The sequence below is a fragment of the Culicoides brevitarsis genome, chromosome 2 (genome assembly GCF_036172545.1).
Source record: "Culicoides brevitarsis isolate CSIRO-B50_1 chromosome 2, AGI_CSIRO_Cbre_v1, whole genome shotgun sequence".
Lineage (NCBI taxonomy): Eukaryota > Metazoa > Arthropoda > Insecta > Diptera > Ceratopogonidae > Culicoides > Culicoides brevitarsis.
The window spans coordinates 14,413,151-14,436,853 of NC_087086.1; the positions used below are offsets into that span (position 1 = coordinate 14,413,151).

At 23.9% G+C, this 23,703-nt stretch overlaps 4 protein-coding genes across 4 annotated transcripts in view; 2 read left to right on the plus strand and 2 right to left on the minus strand.

The window, feature by feature from the left end:
- Window positions 1-582: 582 nt before the first annotated feature.
- Window positions 583-1,400, plus strand: LOC134829871 (uncharacterized). The gene is made up of 2 exons (XM_063843160.1): window positions 583-697; window positions 761-1,400. Exons 1-2 carry the CDS (start codon window positions 673-675, stop codon window positions 1,375-1,377), a joined length of 642 nt encoding a protein of 213 aa, XP_063699230.1. The 5' UTR covers window positions 583-672; the 3' UTR covers window positions 1,378-1,400.
- Window positions 1,394-2,381, minus strand: LOC134829870 (ATP-dependent Clp protease proteolytic subunit, mitochondrial). Its single transcript, XM_063843159.1, has 3 exons — window positions 2,247-2,381; window positions 2,060-2,178; window positions 1,394-2,004 (listed from the first exon to the last, which is right to left on the minus strand). Exons 1-3 carry the CDS (start codon window positions 2,292-2,294, stop codon window positions 1,479-1,481), a joined length of 693 nt encoding a protein of 230 aa, XP_063699229.1. The 5' UTR covers window positions 2,295-2,381; the 3' UTR covers window positions 1,394-1,478.
- A 1,048-nt stretch (window positions 2,382-3,429) lies between these two features.
- Window positions 3,430-5,744, plus strand: LOC134829925 (putative neutral sphingomyelinase). The gene is made up of 4 exons (XM_063843220.1): window positions 3,430-3,604; window positions 3,696-3,778; window positions 3,835-4,109; window positions 4,787-5,744. Exons 1-4 carry the CDS (start codon window positions 3,561-3,563, stop codon window positions 5,591-5,593), a joined length of 1,209 nt encoding a protein of 402 aa, XP_063699290.1. The 5' UTR covers window positions 3,430-3,560; the 3' UTR covers window positions 5,594-5,744.
- Window positions 5,745-8,534: 2,790 nt separating this feature from the next.
- Window positions 8,535-23,703, minus strand: part of LOC134831878 (protein bunched, class 2/F/G isoform) — a 51,554-nt gene continuing 36,385 nt past the window's right edge. Inside the window, exons 3-4 of the mRNA XM_063845708.1 lie at window positions 22,418-22,469; window positions 8,535-8,863 (exon numbers count right to left, since the gene is read on the minus strand). Coding sequence (XP_063701778.1) covers window positions 8,606-8,863; window positions 22,418-22,469 — 310 coding nt within the window. The 3' untranslated portion in view covers window positions 8,535-8,605. The remainder of the gene's footprint in view (window positions 8,864-22,417; window positions 22,470-23,703) is intronic.

A 23,703-nucleotide genomic window follows, 5' to 3' on the forward strand; every position in this document is an offset into this window, starting at 1 on the left:
TTAAAAATAAAAAAAAAAATTTTCAATAAAAGTAAAAATTCTCAAAAATGGACCAAAAAATCGAAAATTTTGGATGAATTTTTTGACTTTTTTTTAAATTTTATTTTAGATTTAGACTTCTAAAATTTTTAACTATTAGTAAAAAAAAATTTGTAATAAATAAAATTATTTTTTTAAAAAAAATATTTTTTTATAAGAAAAATTAAAATTATTTGTTTAAAATTAAATATTTTGATTAAAACTTATAAATTTTATTTATATTTTTTTTACGTTTTTGGGTGATAAATGTTGATTCTAAATATTGAAATAATTTTGCAAATTTGAACTCAAAAACCACTGAAATACAAATTTTTCAATAAAAAAAAATTAAAAATTTTTTGAAATTTTTAATAATATTTTAAATAAAAAAAAATGTTTTAGGTATTAAAAAAAAAATTACAAAAATTCAAAATTTTTTATTAAAAGTTTTCATAAAAAGTTAAAATTGAAAATTGACCAAAAACGATAATTTTATGAAATGAAACTTTTTTTTTTTGGAGCGCCCTTTATCAATTTCATTCGTCTCACTATGGAAATCTAAGATATCTGGTCACCCTAAATAACAACAGTTGTTCGTTATTGACGAATTTCCCTCAAAAAACTCTATAAAAATTAAATTTTCACATATTTTCAATGCCTGAACCAAAATTCAACCAAGGTAATTTCATCTTTTCCCCACTTTCCATCAAAAAACTTGATTTTTCATTAAATTTCTCTCAAGTTGTGCGGAAATCCATCCTCCGGAACACCGAAGTGCCCATCAACAGTCGAAAAACGAACACAAATGACGACAAAAAGCAAGTTCGGATCAATTCTTGTCCCACACCTGTTGCCACTTTGCATGCCGAGGACCAAAAAGACTTCAATCCAGCGACAGAAAAGTACACAAAACACACCGTAAACTCCTCCAAGCATCTTTACAAGGAATTAAAGGACATCAGATCAGGCAAAGGCTTTGACAAAACGGAAAAAGATTTCATTTCGCCCGAAATTGCGCATCTCATGCGACGCCAGCTGACGAAAACGCTCAATTTTCCGCGTCACGTAAGCGTTTTTCACGGATTGTGTCCCATAAATGTGAACGATTCCGCCTTGGAGCTAGACGTGGATCGTCCCCGGAAGATTTACGTGCCTCGCGTTCGTCACGAAAAGGATCCCGAACCGAGTTTGGGGGATTTTCTCGAGCCAGTGGCGACTTTTGGCATGACTTGCGTCGATAGTGACGACGAAGATAACACGCATTATGCGAAATTTATCGATGTTCCGGCGGTAAAACATCAACCGCCGATTTGCACGACGATACGAAATGTTCAGACGATCCAACATTTGTTCGATTAAAAAAATAAAATTAATTTTTTGATTAAAAATTTTAATTTTTTCGTAACTAACAGTCGTTCATAACAACGTCAGACCCATTTTTCGAGCGTTTCGAACGCTTTTTAGGTCGAAGTATTTTCCGTGGGCGCCGCTGAGGGCGGATGTTCCAACACACTGTCAATAAGTCCCAGAGATTTCGCCTCGTCGGGCGATAAAAATGTATCACGTTCCATTTTTGCCGTCAAAACATCCAAATTTTGCCCGGAATGTTTCGCGTAAATTCCCGTCAGCTGCTTTTTTAGCTTCAGAATTTCCTCGGCTTGGATCTGAATGTCCGTAGCTTGACCCTGGGCGCCTCCCGACGGTTGATGGATCATAATTCGAGCATTTGGCAGGGCATGTCGCATACCAGGAGCACCGGCAGCAAGCAGCAATGAACCCATGGAGCACGCCTGACCGACGCACCAAGTGGCAATTGGCGGTTTGACGTATTGCATCGTGTCGTAAATCGCTAAGCCGGCAGTTACGACGCCGCCCGGACTGTTGATGTACATGTGAATGGGTTTTGTGCTGCTCTCGGACTGCAGAAAAAGAAGTTGAGCGACAATTAACGAGGCCAAGTCATCGTGAACAGGTCCCATTAGGCAACTAAAACAAAAAAAAGTGAAAGTTTATGATTTTTTGAAGGAAATTCGGAGCTTACATGATCCTTTCTTTCAATAAACGCGAGAAAATGTCAAAAGCTCGCTCGCCACGACCAGTTTGCTCGACAACAATTGGAACGAGGTTCAAAGGATTCGCCGATGTGACATGGAAAGATCTCTAAAAATAAAAAAAAATATTAAATTTTAATTAATTTTCAAGAAAAATCATAAAAAATTAAAACTTACGCGTAAATTTAAAGGAACATTTTTAGCTAAAGCTCTCAGACAATTCATTTTTTGACGGAAATTCAAGCAAAATTCGACAAATTCAAGTTTCTAGGAGAGAATAGTGCAATGTTTACATCAAATTTCGATCCCGACTCAGGCAATTAGGGCATTGCAACTATTCATTTTTTTTTTGATTTTGTTTTATTTGAATATTTTTTTTATATTTTGAGAAGCTTAAAAAAGTTTTTGATACTTTTTGATAGCTGAAAAATATTCAGTTTTTAATAAATTTTTGCATTTTTTCATTTAAAGATAAAAAAAAATTGGTTGATTTTGATTAAAAATTAAATTAATTAAAATCAATTCAATTTAATTTAATAATGTTAAATATGAAATTAAATTAAATTTAGTTTTTTTTTTATTTTTAATTTGTATTAATTAATCAATTTAATAATTTAATTAATTTAAAAATGATAAATATTTTTATTATTTTATTATTTAATTAACTTAAAATAAAAAATTTAAAAATTTTAGCATGAGATTTTTTAAATTAATTTTAAAAAGTGTTTATTAATTTTAAATTAAATAAGCATAATTTAATTGAAATAAAATATTAAATTAAAAATTTTAAATTAAAAATAATTTTATTAAAATTAAAAATAATATTATTAAAATAAAAAAAAAATAAATAAATAAAATAAAATTTAATATTAAAATATTTAAAAAATTATTAGAAATCTAAAATTAAATTAAACCAAAATTTAATTAAATTAAAATTAGAGACTTTAATTGTAAATTTAAAAATTACAATTATAATTAATTTTCTTATTTTTAAACTTTATTAATTAAATTAATTTAATAATTTATTTTTTTTATTAATTTAATTTTTTTATTTATTAATTTTTATTCAATTTTAATTTTTGATTAGTTAGCATGAAAAAATTTAAATAAAAATAATTTAAAAAAATTAAAATAAGAAAAAATTAAAAATAATTTTAATAAAATTTTATTAGTTTTTTTTAAATAATAAAATTTAATTTTTAAATATATTCATAAATATTTAATTGGTTTAAAATCAAAAAATAAATTAAACCAAAATTTAATTAAATTAAAATAAAAAATTTCTCATCATGCAACAAAAATCAAAAATATTAATTGTATCCGCCTAATAAAAATCCGATCTCGACCCTTTTGTTTTGATTTTTTATCAACATTTTCATGTCTGCAAGCCTTTTTTCAAACAGCTTGTGTTACTCGTAACTTATGAATCAGTGATAAAGCCACTGCGTGACCAAAAGGACGTTTGACAATAAATTCGTAGATTAATTATAAATGATGACTGTATTACAACTAAACATTTTAACACTGAATATATGGTAAGAGTTTGTTGCTATCCGCCCAAAAAAGCTATCTTATCATTGATTTTCGTGATCAATGTCTAACTCTGTGATTTTTTACGGTTTTCAGGGGTATCCCGTATATCTCAAAGGACCGTGAGGTACGAGTCAAAGCCATCGGAGACGTTTTAGCGACGGGCGAATATGATTTAGGTAAGAAAAACTGTTTAAAAAATCAAGCAATTATTAATTTATGGAATTATTTTTAGTTTCCTTGCAAGAAGTTTGGTCAGATGCGGATTATCAACACTTGAAATCACGTCTGGCGAAGGTTTTGCCGCACACGCATTACTTTTATAGCGGCGTGATTGGGTCTGGGTTGTGTGTCTTCTCGAAATTCCCCATTGAAAAGGTGTTTTATCACAGTTGGCGCTTGAACGGGTATGTCCATCGGATACAGCATGGCGATTGGTTCGGCGGAAAAGGTGTTGGCTTGGCAAAAATTAGAATTAACGATCAATATGTTAATTTCTATACGGCTCATGTAAGTTTTTTTTTATTTTTTAAGATATTTTGGAATTTATTTCATAATTTTTGTTTCTTAAATTAAATTTATTTTGATTCGAATAATTAATTTTAATAAATTTAAGTTAATTTTTTATTAATATTTAATATACCTTATTTTTTATATTTTATTCAATTTTATTTTTTTTTTATTTTTATTACTTATAAAAAAAAATAATTGACATTAAAATTTTATAAAATATTAAATTAAAAAAAATAATAATTTAATAAAATTAAATTAAATAATTAAAAAAAAAAATAGAATCAAGTTCAAATTATTTTAAAGATTTTTTTCAAAAAATTTAATTAATATTTAAAATAAATTCAATATGAATAAAAAAATATTAAAATCAAATATTTTCTATTTATTCTAATTTTTTTATGAAAAAATTTCAAATTTTTTAATTAAATAAAATTTAAAATTATTTTTTAAAAAATTATTTAATTATTTTTTAAATTTTATTTAATTTTTTCGAATATAATTTTTTTAATTTTTTAAAAATAATTAATTATAAAATTAAGCTCATTTTTTAATACTAGATCGAAAAAAATAATAAAAAAAAAATATTAAAAATAATTTATTTTATATTAAAAAAATATTTAATTTTTTTAAAATGTTTTCTCCCATAAAAAAACTCATAAAATTTTTTTTTTCAGTTACATGCCGAATACGATCGTGCATGCGACGACTACATGACTCATCGTGTCATCCAAGCATTCGACACGGCGCAATTTATCGAAAGTACCCGCAGTCACGATTGTGTCTTGCAAATTCTCGCGGGCGATTTGAACACTGAACCAAACGACTTGGCTCAACGAATTATTTTGACGACATCTCGCATGTACGACACATTCCACTTGACCACAAATGACCCCGAATTCGGCACCAATGAATGCGAAAAAAACTCTTACACGGACAAAGCAGCTCTCGTAACATGCCCAAAAGGCAAACGGATCGACTACATTTTCGTTCGTCCTGGTCAACATCAAAAAATCGAAGTAAACGATTACAAGTTGCCCCTTCCGAAGCGAGTGCCGGGACACGATTTCAGCTATTCCGACCACGAAGCAGTTGCGGTGACACTAAAATTGGCGTCGACAACGTCGATTAGCGACGAAAAACGACTTTTGGAGAACGAGCAACAAATAATGGAGGAAAATAAAGTCGCGCTTAGCGAATGTATCCGACATTGCGACGAAAGTTTGAGGGAACTCCAAAATAACAGGAAAAATTATTCGATGGCAGCGATTGCGATGATCGTGATTTTGCTCAATATGATTGAATTGCAGGCGCCATATGGAGTAAAAACGGTATTTTTGGTGGTAAAAATTCTGCTGACAGCTCTTACGATGTTCTTCATCTTCATGGGAACGATTTGGAATGTCATTGAAAAGCACGGAATCCTTTCGGGGAAATTGTCCATGGAATTGTTGCTCAAAAGCATCGAAAAAGTGAATTCGTAAAATGTGTCAGATATTAAAAAAAGTGGCATTTAATGCATTTTTGACTGTGAAATAAAAAAATTAAATTAAAAAATATATTTTATCATTTTAACTCAAAATGTCTCCTCAAAAAAAAAAAAAAAAATAAAAAAATCTAAAAAAATAACAAAAAATATTATTCGTCGCGTGCCAAAATTCAATAAATTATCAAAACTCAAATTTGACCTTCGAATGTTCGAATTAAAGTTAATATCAGTTGTATTGGAATAAGTAAAAAGTATGAATTCCGGCGAGAAAATTGATCTGGAATTAGAAATTTGTTTTCACAACGACGGCATTTCAATTTCCTGTCGAAGAAAATGTGAAACACAAGACAAAAATTAGTTTCCGTTGCCAATATTTCCACAAAATATTTAAGAAAGAAGCATATCTTATCAAAAAATGCGGAAGAATATCTCTTGATTTACCTTGAAATCAATGATATGCTTGATAAGGGAAGTTTTTTGAAGGAAGTTGTTGGTCAATTATATTGGTTATTATCGGAAATTTGATTTTAAAGATATTATATAGTTGTGAATTCGTTAATTTTCGTTAAAAAATAAAAAAAAAACATATGTAATTTAAAAAGGAACTTCAACATATTGTTTAGATAAAATAATATTTAATTAAATAAATTTTATAATTTATTTATTTAATTTTTTTTAAATTTTAATAATTTTATTTAAAATTTTAAAATATTATTATTTTATTTTTCTTTAATAAAAAAAATATTTTAAATTAATTCTCAAAGTATAAAAAATATAAATAAAAAATAAAATATTAAAAATTTTATTATTTTTTAAATAAATTTTTAATACACTTAAATAAAATTAATTTAATTTAATTTATTAAATAATTTGAATATTTTGAAAATAATTTAAATTAAATTTTATTCAGTTTTTATTATTTTTTTGTACATCATTTTATGAAACTTTACTAACCTTGGACTCAAATTCTTAAAATTTTTGAATAATTTGAATATTTTAAAATAATTTAAATTAAATTTTAAAAATATTTTTTTTTTAAAATATAAATTATAACCTTGTACTTAATTCTTTTATTTTTTTTGAAAATTCAAATTAAAATTTTTATTAACAAAGTTTATTTTTTATAAAAAAAAATTAAAATTATTTTAAATAATAATTCTATTAATTATTCTTCTTTTGTTTTGATTAATTTTTTTTTCGTATTAGTGTTATTTTTAGTGCTATCAAGATTAAATAAAAATATTTTTTCACTAATTTCAACATACAAACCTCAAATACTTACTAAAAACAACAAAATTCTTACCCTTCTGAATTAAAAAAATCGCAAAAAAAATGTGTTAAATTTGCTATAATAAGTTTAAAAAAAGATTCGAAAATAAAAATAAAAACACTTTTAAATTTAATTTATATTATAGTTCTTTTTTTATTATTCATTAAATAAAATATTATAATTATTCTTTTAATAATCACATTGTTTTCTTGGCATTTCTTCCATAGTAAAAATTAAGTTTTTCACTTTCTTTCGTTTTAAAATATTATTTTTCTCTTTTCATAGACTTTTTTTTTGTTTGTTTTTTTTTTAATAATTTTTCATCTCTTTGAACGATATTAATATCTGTTTTATTTTTTTTTATTTATTTTTCTTGCAAATTTTCATATTAGACACTTAGAAATAATATAATTATAACGGGCTTATTTACGTCATTCTGTATTTTTTTTATTTTCTTTTAGTATTAAATATATAATTAATTAAAGGGTTACAATCTATGATGAAATGATATTTTTTTTCTAGAAAAAAACTTAAGGATTAGGATAAAAGTTTATTCGTTCTTTAAAATAAACTTTAATATACTTTTGGTCTATTTATGATTTTTTTTGTGTTTCTTTTTATAAAGAGGACAATTAATGCTGGATATTTTTTTATTTCTATGCTAAGCGAAAATAAGCAGAAACATTAAAGATGATGATTATTTTTTTGTGGTATTTTTTTATTTATTTTTTTGTGGGTTGTTTTTCTCTTTTTTTGATTCTTCTTTGAAAAACTATATTTTTATTTTATTTTACTATGAATTCAAAAATTTCTCTTTTGTGTGGTATTAATAAGAAAATAATAAAATTTTCAACCCCTAACTAGAAATGTGATATTTTCAGCGCGTTTTTATATTTTATTTTTTTTTATAAAAAAATTTAAAAAAAATTAAATATGAAATCGAGTCATTTTTAATCTTTTTTAAAATATTTTTTATTTTGCCTTACTATACTAAAAAGTTATCATTTTATGATAAGAACATTCATTCTCGTTTCTCATCGTTCTGCCTTTCTCTCATTTTTTGTGTGTTTTATTTGTCAGTCTTACTCAACTCAAACTTCTGCTCAAACCATTTTGGTACAAAAAAAAGTTGATACCGTTACTTTCTCATTATTTATTTTTTTTTTCATTAATTTTAAGTTTTTTTTTCTCATTTGCACGCATTCAATAAAAATAGCTTTTTTATATTTTTTTTTTGTTTTTTGGTACCTGTACTTAATTTTTTTTTGTTACAATTTTCGTAGCCTAGAATATTAATGCATGATGACACTTATTTACGTTTTTTTTAATAAACATTTTTTTTTGCAAATGCAGGCGTCTATTTACGAATGTAACAAAGGATTTTCAGAAGTATATTTTTTTATTTTAATTCGCTTTGTTAATTTATAACTTTTAAAGTTACGACATATACTTTTTTTAATTATTGTTTTTTTTTTATTTAAAGTCCCACAGGACACGCAATAAATTCTAAGAATTTTTGATGATGTTTGAAGAGAAAAAATTAAAAGAAAAAAAAATTGATGATGTTTGTTACATTTTTTTTTATAAAGTTTACATTTATTCTTGGTTCCCCGGATAATTGGGAAAATAATATTTTTTTTTCATTAAAAAAAATTCAAAAAACAACTAAATAATAATATTAATAATGTTTTAATAGTTAACAGATAATAAAACAATTAGGTATTATAAAATTAATTTTTATGAAACAGGTCCATTTGCTGGATTGTTGTTTTGTGATTGTGGAACTTTTGGTAATTCTGGCGGTGTGGATGTTATTGCGTTTGCCACTGTTGACGTTGTCTGGATTTGTGACAAGGTTTCTTGCGTCGCATTCGCCTTTAAAATTGTATTTTCTACTTCTAATTGATTAATACGGTCCATTAATTCAGCTATTTTCTCTTTTAGCACTTCCACTTCCTCCCTGACCGCAAACATCAAATGTGACTTTACAAGATCCTGCAAAGATAAAAAAAATATTTTTTATTAGTTTTAATATTTTTAAAAAAAATTAAAATTATTTAATAATTTATTTAATTTAGAAGTTTAATTTTTATTAATTAAAAAAAATAATTTTTAATTCTTTAATTTAAATATTTTTTTATTTAGAATTTTTACTTTAATTAATTATTTTTTACATTCAATTTATTTAATAAATTATTAAAAATTTAATAATTTTTTTTTAAATATTTTAAAAAAAAAAATACATTTTTTAAATTTATTTAGTTAAAAAAATTATTAATTAATAAAAATTTATTTTTTTAATAATTTAATAAATTTTAATATTATTTAATTTTTTATTTTAATTCGTTTAAATTTATTTTTTTTATTTTTTTATTGGATTTCGAAATATTTTTTAATATTTAATGAAATTAATTATAATTTTTATTTATTTATAAAATTTAATTAAAATTCAAAATATTTTAGCAAATTCAAAACAAAATAAAATTTTTAATTAAATTTTAATAAAAAATTGTAAACAACTCTAAAAATAAAAACATTTCACAAGAAGTACGTGTATCGATTAATTCAAACAAACTCGATAATTTAATTTATTTTTTTCGGTTTCAAAATAAAATCATCTAAAAATAAAATATGTAAAGTATTGCCTAATAAAACATCAATTCTCTTCATATTTTTCTGTATTTTCATTTATACAGAAAAAAACACGGAGATCTTATTGATTCGCTTTTAATTTGAGAGGTCATATTTATAAACTCTTTTTGAGAAGAGCAAAGTTATTTTTAGATTTTTATTACATAAACAAAATATTTTTTTTTTATTTATAATTGAATAGAGAGTCTTGTAATTTTTTTTCGTCGTAAAAAAATAAATCATAAAATGTTTATTTTTTTTCTTTCTCTTTCAAAGGTGTTCAAAAAGAGTGACCTCCAAAATGTTCTTAAGGCGCGTCTGTTTATGCCCCATCTTGTTAACTTTTCGTGTAAAAACTTCCTAATGACTTGTCATTAAGATGTCTCCGCTAACAGAATCTTTATATATTTTGCAGTTAAATTTATATCATCGCACAAATAAAAATATATATGAAAAAAAAATGTTAATATTTTTCTCCAATATTGACTCAAAGTCTCTTTTTCTTTGTTGAAAGATGAAAAATATTTACAGCAAATATTATAAACCGTTTCTTTTTTTAAAAATATATATATAACTTTTGATAAATAAAAGATAATGTATACATAAAATAAAATATATATTTAAAGAAAATATTATAATTCGCAGAGATAAACATGTTTTTCAGGTGAAACTAGTTTAATAGTTTAAAGCACTTTAACTTTAAAAATTCTAAAAAATCGCACATCTCCGGGTAAACGAAACGCCATTCATTTGCACCTCATTAAAGCAAGACAAGTTTAAACATATATGAATAAATATATATAATTATATATGATAACAAAACAAAATAAAAAATTAATTATTATTATCACGATGGAAGTAAATGCAAAATAAAACTTCTTGTCTTACAACAAAGTACACACACTTGTGTAATTAAACATGATAATTTTCACACCAGTGATTCATGAAACGGAGTAGATAGTTGATTAAGTGAGAGTTTAAGCATCTATGTAATTAAAATTCATTGAAATATAAGAACATTGACATTGAAAGTAAAAGTATAGAATTACCGTTTGACGTGCATACATGTTGGAGAATGATGATTAATTAGTTGAACTTGTAGGTTAGGTAAACTTGAGTGACGTTAAAACGTCGGATTAACAAGTTTTTAATATTTTTATAAAAATAAAACTGAAATTGTGAAGTGAATTGTAGATAAATGTATTATTATTATCTTATCAAGTTTTTTTTATAATAATTTTGTTTCACGTTTTAAAACATGTTTTATAAGAGATTTACTGTATTTACTGATAATAAAGTTTTTATATAAATTTTTTTTTATTGATGGTTTGATTTTAAACATCAAAACAAAGAGACTTCAGTTTTTATCTGAATGTTGAATTTTTCGATAGGAATCTCGAATTGGGATGGAGTGATTTCGGGAAATGTTTCACGTTTTTTATTTTTTTTTAAATTGTATTATTTTTATATAAAAAAAAATATTTATAAATTTAAATAAATTATAACATTTAAAAAAAAAATTTTTTTTTTATTTTAATTATTCGAAAATAGTAATAATTAATAAAATTAAAAAAAATAATTATATTAAAAAAAATAATTTAATTCTAGAATAATAAGATTTTTAATATAATTTTAATATTTTTAATTTTTATTTTTTTTATTAATTTTTATTTTAATTTTTAAATTTTTTTTTTAAAAATTTATAAATTTATTTAATAAATTATTAAATATTTTTAAAAATATTTTTTAAATTTTATTTTAATATTATTTTTTATTTTTTAAATTTTATAATAATATTTTTAAAAAATAATTTTTTTTATTTTTAAATTTTTAAATCAAAATTTATTTTTTTTTAAATAATTTTTAAAAAATATATTAATTAAATAATTTTTAAAAATGATTTTAAATTTTTAATCTTTAAAATTTTTTAAAATAAATTAAATAATTAATAATATTAAAATTTTAAATAAAAAATTAAATTAAATTAAATGTTAATTAATTTAAATTTTTAATTAAATTAAATTTTTAAATCAATAAAATGTTAATTAAAATTTAAATTAAAATATTTTAAATTTCTTTAGATTATTTAAAAAAAATAATAAAATAAAACATTTTCGTTCATTGCACCATCCTAACGACCTTCAAATTCATCGCCAACCGGCGGCGAAAAAATTTTGTTTTTCTCAAAAAAACTTGGGAAATTTTTAATTTTGCTATACCAGATGCTGTTTGTCAAACAATAATATTGACACCAAAAATACTGATAGGTATTTATCCAGCAACAAATTGGAGAACAATCGTCTAGCAATAACGATGATATCATTTCGCTATCGAAAAATTTTGTTTTTGTCTTTTTATCACCAAGTTATCGGCCGTTATGTGTTAATAACTGATAGTAAAAAATTTTTCTTGTCAAATTTTATTGATACAACTGTCCTGAATCGATCAAAAACACTTTTTTTTAACCCAAAAAAAAAAATTATCGGCAAGATACCGATCAAATCAACCAATTTTGAAATAAAACGTAACCTACTTTGACATTTTGTACCATAACGTAGTACGGCGTTGTATTTTTCCCTTTTTGACGAATTTCGTACAACAGATTGTCAGGCAGTGGTTGCTGTTGTGGGCTCTTTTCGTAGGTTGTGGGGTGCGGAACACTGATTAAATCGACCATTTTGATTTTTTTTGTTTTAATTTTTTTTTATAAAAAAATGATAATTAATTGATAATATTGCAAGTTTGTTGTTATTGTTTGTTTTTATTTATTTTTTTATCAATTGTATTAAAGGTCAATTTTTTTCAAATATTTTTTTTATGATTAATTTAATTTTTTTCACACTGATTTATTTTTTATAATTTTTAGAATCGCTTAAAATGCAGCCAGCGGCACTTTAACTCGATCGATGATGAGCAGATCTATCAATTAACTGAGACAGCGTGAAAATGATTGCCTTGCGACATGGGAAAACTACTTTTATATCAAGTTTCTTTTTGTTTTGTGACAGACTTTGTGTTTTTTTCCTCTCGAAGCGATTAACGATTGTGTTTTATTGCCGTATTGAAGGTATAAAGTCTGTTTGTGTATATTTGCACTTTAGAGCACTTTCATTTCTCGCCGTACAAACACTTTGGAATTAATGCGGAAAAACAATAGTTTTGTAAATTGTATCATTCACTCCTCCGTTTGTAATTTTATTTAGTTCCGTTTTATATTTTATTGTAATTTTTTTCTGTCCTTCTAAATATTTTTTATGGATTTTACTCAGATTCGGTCGGCACTACGGTAAAAATAAAAAGTTGTGTATGCAACGAGTGATTTCTCATGAATTACTAATGTGAAATATTCTGTAGAGTCGAGGATGGAGGTCGCTTGTCTGCATAAACTGAGCAGACAACTGAGAGGCAACTCTTCTATATATACACGGCACGAAATTTACTCAATTTTTTGTCTTTTTTTCCATACGTCCAGTAACGACTACGATTCGCATTGTGCTTCGTGTTCTGTGTTTACTCAAATAATCTAACAGACAAAAGAGCAGGGCTGAGAAAACTTTTTTCCAATATTTGATCTTGTGACTTATTTTAAAATCGAAAAAATTAATAAAAAAATTCTTTATAAATTTATAAATAAATTTAAATTAATTTTTAAATATATTTATATGAGAAATTTTAAGATTTTTTTTTTCTAAATTTTTAAAATTATTTTTTTTTATTAATATGAATCATTAATTAATAAAATAATAAAGTTTTTATTAAAAAAAATAATAATTAAAAATAGTTAATTAATTAAATGAAATTAAATTAATTATTTAATTTTTTGAAATGATTTTATTAATATAAATTATTAGCATGTATTTAATTTATTTTAATTTTAAAATTTAAAATTTAATATAATTTATGTTAAAAATTTTTTTTTAATTTTTTTATTTTAGAATTTTTTTTTATGAAAATTTCTAATTTCAAAAATTTTTTTTGCTCTTTTTATTATTTTTAAACATTTTAGACAAAATTTCTAAGTTTTATAGAAAAACTTAAGAATCGTTTAAAAACTAATAAAAGAAGAGCTAAAAAATGTTTGAAAATAGAAATTTTCATAAAAAAATTTTAAAATAAAAATTTAAAAAAAATAAAATAAATTTTAATAAAATAAATTATATTAAATTTTAAATTAAAATAAATTAAATATTAATAATTTTAAAATATTAAAATAAAAATATTTAAAAAAATTTTAAAAAAATTAAAATATAATTAAATATGTATCAGATGCTAAATTTATTAAATTAATTAATTATTTATTAATTTATTAAATAAAATAAATTTTAAATTGAAAAATATTTTTTTGATCATATTGTAAGAAAAAATATCAAATTATTTTTTAAAATTATTATTAAATTTTCAAATTAATTAAAATTATTTTTTTTTAATAAAAATTTTCGAAAAAGTAAAAGTAAATTAAATTTTGACTTTTTTCCAAAAAATTTTTCAACCCTGCGAAAAAGATATCGTGCACAAGTAATTATTAACTGAGCGCGAGAGAGAGAACTTTTGTTCAGTTCTGTGTATGTCAACACCTGACATTTAAAAATAATAACACGAAAAAAAAAACTATATTTAAGTTATTATGGCGACCCGTTGTCTGATAAGGTTCGAGGATGCCGTTCACGATCTTGTCTCATGATGTCGCTCATAATCTCAAGGTGAAACGTTCATTTATCTACTCTACTCCGATATCGATGCAATTGCTGCCAATAAAACGTATTTTCTTGTATTTATTTTCATTTGATATTAATTGATGCCCGTCGATTTACTAATTGCTCCGCTTTTAATGAACAGCGACAATTTCTGCGATTGACGTCAATCTTATTGATACGTTAATTTTTTCTTAATTTTATTATTTTATTTTAATAACAATCGTAATAATAAATACTTTTATTCAAAAAAAAAAAAAAAACGTGTTAATTTAATTTAATTATTATTGTCGAATATTTTTGGCATTGTTCGGCCCGTTTTCGCGAATTGTCCGTGGGCTGGTTGTTAGGCAGGCAGATCGACATTTTTAGCGCGTGTCAAAAAAAGTTGTCAAAGTCACTTTTTTTATGAAGACGTGAAATTTCTATAAATTTCCATGAAAAAATTACAAGGCGTCTCCACTCGTGGGAATAACACAAGTGAATAACAATAAAAAAAATTGTTACTTTTATTACTTTTCATTTCGTTTGTTCGTTTTGCATTGCCTTGTTACGTATCACACAAGAATCTGACACGTGTAACTTTTTTTTTCATTCGCTGCAATAATAATCGATTCGTCATTTGACGTTACATAGGTACGAATATTTATTTACAATACTTGATCATATGTTTGATGTGTGTGCATTAAAAAGAAATATTTTAGCAGTAATAACGATTTAAGTGCATTTATCTTGTCTACCGCGATGTATTTATTGCAAATGAATTTTAAATGCTAATTGAGGAAATCGTATCAGCAGCATCATTAAAGGGATGTAAAAATAGTAAATGGACTTTAAAAATAATTTTGCAAATGAAAAAAAATGAGACAAAAGATTTTTCTTGTCGTTTTTAATATTTTTATTGGTCGTAAAAGATGCAAAACATCTGTGATTGTTTATAAAAATGAAATGCATGTAAATGGCAAAGTACAAAGAATGTTTTACTTGGCTTTGTTTGAACTCGGATTTTTTTATTTTTATTTATTTTTTTTTTTGCAAAAATTTGTCAGTCAATGAGTCGATTTTCGGAAAATTTTCTTTCATGAGAAATATTTTTTTTTTTAATTTTTTTTAATTTATAAAAATTATTATTTTAATTAATTTTTAATTATTTTGAATTATAATATTTACACAATTATATTTATTTAAATTTTATGTATTTAATTTTTAATTTTAAATTAATATTTGTTCATAAAAAAAATTAATTAAAAACATTTGTTTAAAACTCCATTAATTTTTAGGAAAAAAAATTATTTATGTGAATATTTTCCGTTTAATTTTTTATTTATTAAAAAATAATCTATAAATTTATTCATTTTTATTTCAATTTTAAAAAATTCAAATTTTCAAAAAAAATCTAATATTTAACTTAAAATCGTTCAAAAATAAATATTTTATTTAAATTTATTATTTTTTTAATAAAAAATATTTATTTAATTTTAATTAATTAAAAAATTAATAATAATTAATTTAAAATAATTAAAATTTTTTAATCCGAATATTTTTTTAAATTTTATTTAATTAAAAAAAATTAATAAAAAAATATTTTAATTTAAAATAAAAAAAAAATAATAAAAGATATTTTTTGTTCTTCTAAAATAATTTACAGCCAATTAAAAAAACTAAAATTTTATTGAAAAAAAATATTTTCCATAAAATTACTCAATAAACGAAAAATAAAATAGAATGAAAGAAACTTCTTGATCAAACACCGCATCGGCCTCTTTCTCCTGACATTTAATCAATAAAATTCTTTGTTGTTTTTTTCCTCTCACACTTCATGGCGTTTCAAAATTATTATTATTACTTTTTGTTTTATTATTTTATTAATTTTGACTTGTTTTCATATATGGTGAAACGGCACCAGCATTATCAGCTCGTAGATTGCAGTGCCACACAATATATGTATTTTGAAAGATACTAAATAATAAAGCGAGCAGCAGGAGAGATAATTGTTTGCTTTTATTTGAGTACTGTTTAGAGTTTTGTAGGTTTGTGTCGACATTGTCGAAGCAAAGTAAACAAAGTCTCGGGTGTTCACGTGATTGATAAATGATTTTCGGCCAGACAATGTTTTTCGACGATTTTTTTTTATTCATGCACTGAACAATTATTTACAGTTTTTTTTTAATGTGCGTTACATCAATAAAAAATTGTCGTTTATATAATGGTCGCATGAGAAAGTAACTCATGACCGCGACTGATCGCCGCGCGCAATAAATCTTTGCATGCGGATATGAAGCTTTAATTGCTTTGTGGCGTGGCTAAATAATTCTAAAAAAAAAAATAACCGAGAATTAAAGTGTTTTATTATTAAATATTTTTATAATATAATTAACCAACACTTGATAATTAAATGAAAAAATAGAAAAAAAAATAATCATAAAAAAATTAATTTTATTTTCTGTGATTACCGAAGAAATCACAAAGCGAGACGAACAAAGAGTTCAATAGCTTATTAATGATTAATAAATATTTAAAGATGTTCAAAGTGACGCAAAATGACTCAAAAATGCACATACAAGTGAGCCGGATCGTAAAAAAGCAATAAAAATGTTAAATAAATAGACACTTAAAAGTGAATTTTTAGTGCTGCGACAAGTTTTGTTTTTTTGCAACATGTGTGCGATCTGTATAAAAGTTAATCTGCATACAAATAAAGGTCTAGTGAAAAAATGGAAAGGTCATTAATAATCACTTTTGATGTTCAAAAACAACTAAAATAAATCATTTAACATATAAATATTTTTTTTATTTATTTTATTAAAAAAAAATCGATAAAAATAAATTATTTCAATATTTAGAAAATTAAATTTATTAAAATAATTAAATAATTAATTAAATAAAATTAATTATTTTTTTTAATTAATAAAAAAAATAAACTATTTAAAATAATAACTTTTAATTAAATTAAATTTGATAAATTTAAAAAAAAATAATTAAATTTCAATAAATTAATTAAAAATATAATTTAATTTTATTTTTAAGATTAATTTATTTAATTTTTTTTAATTATATTAATTAAAAAAATAATTATTTATTTTATTGATTATAAATTATTAATTTATCAAAGATTAAAAAAAAAGTTTAATAACAAAATTTAGTTTAAACATTTTTTTATTTTTATTTTAATTTTTTATATGTTTAATAAAAAATATTTTTTAATATTTTTTTTTAAATAAAAAGCAATAAAAATTTTTGAAAAAAATATGAATATTGACACAAAAATAAGCAAAGACAAGAAGCTCCATAAAATTTTTAAAAAATGTGTCAATGATAATCCAATTATGTAGCTTCAGAAATAGTCACCTCACTCTTTGATGACGAGTAGTTTTTTTAATGACCAATAAAATAAAATAAAAATAAAACATTTGAATAGTAATGTCTTTAAAATCATACAAATGCCGCGTGAATATTAAAAAAGTGCCTTACCAGACATCGTGGAGCTTGTTTTGTTTTTAAATCACTAAGTCGAAAAGTGTTTTTTTCAACTCGTTTGAATGCCACGCATGGCATAAGTGATACAAAAAATTATTATACGAATGAGCATTTAATACAATTAAAAAAAAAAAAAAAAAATGTTTATAAATAAGTCGGAAAATTACATGATTTTCGATTTGTTTGACACACAATGTGGTTGAGATTGAATTAATTATAATTAAATATTACGCGAGAAATGCGGAATAAATTGAGAGTTTTAAAGAATTTTCTATTCAATTCTAATTGATGTTTGACATTAATGAATTCTCGTGAAAATGAGGTTATCTTGGGTTTATTCCAGTAAGTTTTCTGGAAAGTTTCGAAGAAATAAAAAAAAGTCAATGTCTCGTTATCGCAAAAAATTCGCATTAAAAAATTTATAAAAATTGGAAAAAAAACTTTATTGAAAAATCAATAAAAAAAATAAAAATATTGAAAAATTATTAAAAAATAAAAAAAAGACTGAATAATAAAAAAAATTAAACTTTAAAAAAAAATAATAAAAAAAATTTAATTAAATAAAACATTAAATTTAATTTAAATAAAATGAAATAAAATTAAATTAAATTAAATTAATTTTAAATGAGATAAAATTTTCTAATTTTTTTTTTTTCAAATTCATTAAAATTAAAATTAATTTTTTTTTATATTTTTAAATTAATTTTTTAAAATTATAATTTTAAATGTATTTGTAAGATGAGCCAAAAAATGTCCTTGAGGCAAACAAAATTTTTCAAGTTATATAAACTCATGCCAAGATTGATTAGAAAGTCTTCAATTACCAAAAAAAACTTTTTTTTTTGTTCAACAAGCTTTTTCATCCAACTACACATGTTATAAACTGGAGGCCATAACTGTAATTTTTTGTTCGAATATTTGTTTTTTTTTCGTTTCTTCAAACTTTGTCCGATAACTGTTTGAAACACACACAAAAAAAGTATCTTTACATAAGTTCAAGTTTCTTTGTAAGTACCTCAAAAAAATAAAATAAAAATTTAAGTACGTTCCATTGTACTCGTGCAATCTTTTAAAATTAAACCATGACGACGACGTCGAGAGAAAAAGTATTTTAACAACAACAATAAAAAATTCATCGAACCACACGTTCGAACAAAGGATGTTGTTTTGTCCAAAATAAAAAAAAACCAGTTTAATGAAGTTGAAGTTCACCACTAAAAATATTTTTTTGCGGTTTATGACATAAGGTAGTGGCGTGCTTAATGGCGTCATCAGACACATCATCAACTCGCGAAAAAGAACAAAAATACGGCGCGTGCATTTTACAAAAAGCGGCAAAAAACTGGTATTGAAAGACAGTAAAAGTGGATTCGACCAATAAAAGGTAAAACCGGAGATGCATCGTTTCATTTCTTTCGAAAAAAAAATCACGTTCACCTATTTAACTGCCCTACTCTCTGAAAAAGCGCGTAATACCTGTTTAGCGAACAATCCATCTCGTTCGCGCAATAATAATACGCACGTTGATTAATTGCATCACTTTCTATTATTATTACAACGCTTGGCGTTTTTGTTATGCGTTTGTCTTTCTCGCTGATGTTAATCAGAAACAAACCATAACAAATAATGTTAGCGACTTCCTATTCAGTAATTTTTTTTTCTTCATCTTCTTTCTAAAAATATATCTTTGACGTGTACAAAAAACTTGTTTTACCTGGTTTCTTTCGCTTTGTTGTTTTTTTTTTGTTGATTTCTTTTTGTACTTTTATTTGTTTTTGCCAGGAAAATCTCGACGACGCGAGTAAACAAATCTAACTCGTTTTTGTTTTGTGTTATCTTGTAAGTTTTATCACGCCTTGCTTAAATGAAAGCTTGTTTGAATTATTGTTTAACATTTCAGTCGTATATTTTACGGAATCATGTTAAATTATATTTTTATATATAAAAAAAATATTCTAAATTTAGAAGTTGAGTCAGGTATCACACAAAAAGATGATCTAATTCGCATTTTTGATACCTCAATAGAATAACATAATAAAAGGAAGAGCAAAAAATAATTATAAATTATAATTAGAAGACAATATGTTATTAAAAAAATAACAAACATTGAACGTTTATTGAAACTTCGATAGCAATTAAAAGTTTGCTCAGTGGCGTGGATATAATATTTAACAAGAAATTTTAATTAATATTAAAAATTATTGAATATTGTGGAAAAAAATTTAAGATATTAACTTCTTGACTAAATTTTACTAAAGATAAAGAAGTTTTTGATATAATTTTAAGAAATATTGAGATATTTAATTTTAACAATTTAGACAAGTTCTTGCATCAGGTAATAAATGATTGTCGATAAAAATACTCAGTGAATTAAAATATTTTCGTTCGTTTTGTTTTTCTCGAATGTTAGGTTAGGTTAGGTTAGGTTTGAGGATGCATCAATGCGGTCCGAAGACCTATTGTAATCACAAATACGATTATAACTCTACTTAAACAGGTTAGTATCCTCCAATTTCTAAAAAATTCTACTTTATTCATTTCAGGTTTAAGGCCAAAAATGATTATAAGCAATTTTATTCTAAGTCTTCGTTTTGTAATTTAATGGTTGTGTATTTCAGAAGGACTAAAAGGGATCAAGATCCTTACATTAATTATATTATAACAGTACATATTAGTTAATAAGATGTTACTAAAACTGAGAAATCATGGTCTATTATTTAGTATTTCCAAAACTTCGTTAGATCATCTTTCGAATTATTTGATTTGGTAAGTACTCTGGTTTGATTAAACTTTGTAGATATATTTGAAAAATGTATTCGAGAAATTTTGTCCGTGAACTCTGCTAAAAATATTTCGCCTTTGTTTTCCAAATTTGGTCATAGAATGTGTTCCGAAGATTCTACATCTTTAAATAAATGAAAATAAAGAATTAATTAGCAACAAATTTGAGAGTAGTTTGCAAGTTTTTCATTTTATTTTATTTACATGTTTAGATGTATTCGTCTTTGTAATGAACGTAATGTCCATTATTTTTATTCAACTTTGAGTTAAACGTCATCAATATTTTTTTTTTCATTTCGCAAATTGATATTACTAAAACTGAGAGATCATGGCCTATTATTTAGTAATTCCAACACTTCGTTAGATCATCTTTCGAATTATATGATTTGATGAGTACTCTGGTTAGGTTAAACTCTGTAAATATATTCGAAAAATGTGTTCGAGAAATTTTGTCCGTGAACTCTGCTAAAAATATTTCGTCTTTGTTTTCCATTTTGGTCATAGAATGTGTTCCGAAGATTCTACATCATTAAAATATATAATATGAAGTATCAAGAATTAATTTGCAAAAAAAAATATTGAGAGTAGTTTTTGTTTACAAATCTTGTAGATTTAAACAGCTTTGGGCTTAGTTACTTCTTTTTCAAATTGAATATTGGATTCAAAAAATCGATAAAAAAATCATAAATATCTTAATTATGAGTTATATAATAAAGTACATTCAAATCAGTCTCTAAACTCTGTTAGATCAACCTACTGAAGGTTCCTCTTTGCCACAGGCGCTAATTAAAAAATCCCCGCCACTGCTCTAACTCGCTAGACAATCAGCTGTTCTTTACTCTACCGTAAAGCTTCAATTGTTCGCTGTATATTTTTTTCCTATTGTCTAGCAACTTGAAACTTATAGGTACAACAAAAAAAGTTGTGTAACACAGATATATAATGATTTGCAACTCGAATCGCACGTCAATCAAACGGTTATAATACTACAAATATCATATGATGCTGTCGTCCTTCAACTTAATTGTTTTTGCTATTATTAAGTTGTTCACTCTCTTTCTCGTAGTAGTATGTAATTGTTATGTACTTTAGTTTTTATTTTCTGTTTCCACTGTTTCATAGCGATAGACAGACCTGCACCTAACTAATTTACTGTTATATACCGACCAGATTGATATTACTGGTTTGGTTTACTGCCACACTAGGTTTATGGCAGCGAATTGACCATCCATGCAAAACAATTATTTTTATTAACTTTACATGTGTTTTTACAATTGATTTGTTTCATTGGCAAAAATATAGTGCACGGCATCGACTGGTGATCGGAAAAGTCTTTGATCTTTAACTTGTACGATTTGCAATTGACTCAGTAATAAACATTCAACTAATTTGTATTGAACATAATTATATCTCTTTGATATTTATCTCGAAACTTGTTTGATCCAGTTAAACATATTTTTTTAGAAAGGAAATTCATGTTGCAATATTTTAAAAATGTATATCAAATTAAACAATTATTTCCATACATTTTTTGACATGTTATAACTCAAAAATGGTTAAAGTTAGCGACTTGGCTATAGAGATCAAATTTGTTCATTTGAGTCTGAAAAAGGTTTTAAAATTTAAAAAAAAAATCAGAAGTGCATGAAAATTCTAAGAAATTATTAAAAAAATTTCTGAGTGACCAAAGAGATACCTGTGAGTGACTCAGATTTTTTTTTTAATTTTTTAGAATTTTCATGTCCTTCTAAACTTTTTTTTTTATTCTAAAACCTTCTAAAGACGAAAATGGACAAATTCGATCTCCATAGCCAAGTCAGAGTTCTCAGAGTAAAATTTTAACTCTAAAAAAATTAAAATTTATTTATTTTTGAATTAATTTCTAATTTGAAAAAAAAAAAAATCGTAAGGTACGTAGAACGAATCTACGGGTAACTCTAGTTAAAAATAAATAAATGTTTGTACTTACCATGGCTTGTTCGATCTTATTATCAATCGCAACTGCACTTGTACCAGATGCGCTGTAAATAAAAAGAAATAAGGTTTCAATTAGAATGTTGTATAACTAATAATAACTAATTATATTTATTGGAAGCAGATGCATTTAAAATCGATTTCAAACGAAAGAAAAACAAAGTAGTGATCTAATTTAAGACGCGTTTAAGACACATTTGAGTAACAACAACTCAATAAATATGTCAATACAGTTGAAAAATATTCACAATTAACATTTGACATTAAAGCATTTCAATTTTCGGTCTGTCATCGCTGCGTCGTCGGAAAACATCAATAGCGGAAAATTTGCAGTCTCCCGCATTTTTTTTTGTTCTTAATTAAATAATATAAATATTTTCACAGGTTATTAGCATTTCCCAGAAGTTCGCAACAAACGCAGAATTTAAAAAAAAATCTTTTTTCTTTATTTGTTTAATTTTTAAAAAAATTGTTCTAAAAATAATTTTTCTTTTTTCGAATGAATCGTCGTGCTATGAAATAAATTATTTCGAATATAAAATAAAAAAGAAGAAGACAAAGTGAAGGTCAACCAAAAATTATATGAATTTTTACGGACTTGGTAATCGGATGTTTTTTATAATTTTTTGTGTATATTTTGGTGTCTTATTTATTATTATTACTTGGATTAATTTTTGTTTATTATTCAAAAAACGTTTCTACACATTTTTTTGGCTTTGTAACATTAAAAAATAAATAAAACAAAAAAAAATCTAATAAACCATGACCATCCTCACTTTGAAATACAGAAACATTTCATAATGTATCATCATCATAAAATACAATTGAATCATATTTTTTTTATTATTTCTTTAGATATAAAAGAGGAAGGTTTTGTAATTGAGTAGTAGAAGTATGATAGGGTAAGTAACGCAAAAGAGGAAGTAGACAAATATAATAAAAACGCAGACAACGCATTAAATTTACGAAAATGTGACTCATACAGTGACTTCTGTACAGAATAAATTTGAGTCGAATAAAGAGGGAATTGTTCATATGGTAATGTTATTTATTTTAGAATATGTTTCGCAATCGAATTATAAAAAAAATACAGCAAATATTTGCTAGTCTTATCAAATTTTTGTAACATTTGTGGTATTTTTGACATGTTTTTGTGGCTATGAAGGCTGAAGTCTGTCTGATATGACGATGATAAGAGATTATTAGAGCATGAAAGGACGTTTTTGTATTTTTTTTTGGCAGCGGAAATGACGGAGTGAGTTGAAGACTGGAAGGCGGCGA

What these genes read in the sequence shown, in the direction of transcription:
- LOC134829871 (XM_063843160.1), top strand. Translation starts at nt 673, where the DNA reads ATGCCTGAACCAAAATTCAACCAAG. An exon ending in TGAACCAAAATTCAACCAAG is followed by an intron (nt 698 to 760) that starts GTAATTTCATCT and finishes ATTTCTCTCAAG; the next exon opens with TTGTGCGGAAATCCATCCTC.
- LOC134829870 (XM_063843159.1), bottom strand. Translation starts at nt 2,294, where the DNA reads ATGAATTGTCTGAGAGCTTTAGCTAAAAATGTTCCTTTAAATTTACGC. An exon ending in ATGTTCCTTTAAATTTACGC is followed by an intron (nt 2,179 to 2,246) that starts GTAAGTTTTAAT and finishes TTTTATTTTTAG; the next exon opens with AGATCTTTCCATGTCACATC. An exon ending in TTATTGAAAGAAAGGATCAT is followed by an intron (nt 2,005 to 2,059) that starts GTAAGCTCCGAA and finishes TTTTTGTTTTAG; the next exon opens with TTGCCTAATGGGACCTGTTC.
- LOC134829925 (XM_063843220.1), top strand. Translation starts at nt 3,561, where the DNA reads ATGATGACTGTATTACAACTAAACATTTTAACACTGAATATATG. An exon ending in ATTTTAACACTGAATATATG is followed by an intron (nt 3,605 to 3,695) that starts GTAAGAGTTTGT and finishes TACGGTTTTCAG; the next exon opens with GGGTATCCCGTATATCTCAA. An exon ending in GACGGGCGAATATGATTTAG is followed by an intron (nt 3,779 to 3,834) that starts GTAAGAAAAACT and finishes AATTATTTTTAG; the next exon opens with TTTCCTTGCAAGAAGTTTGG.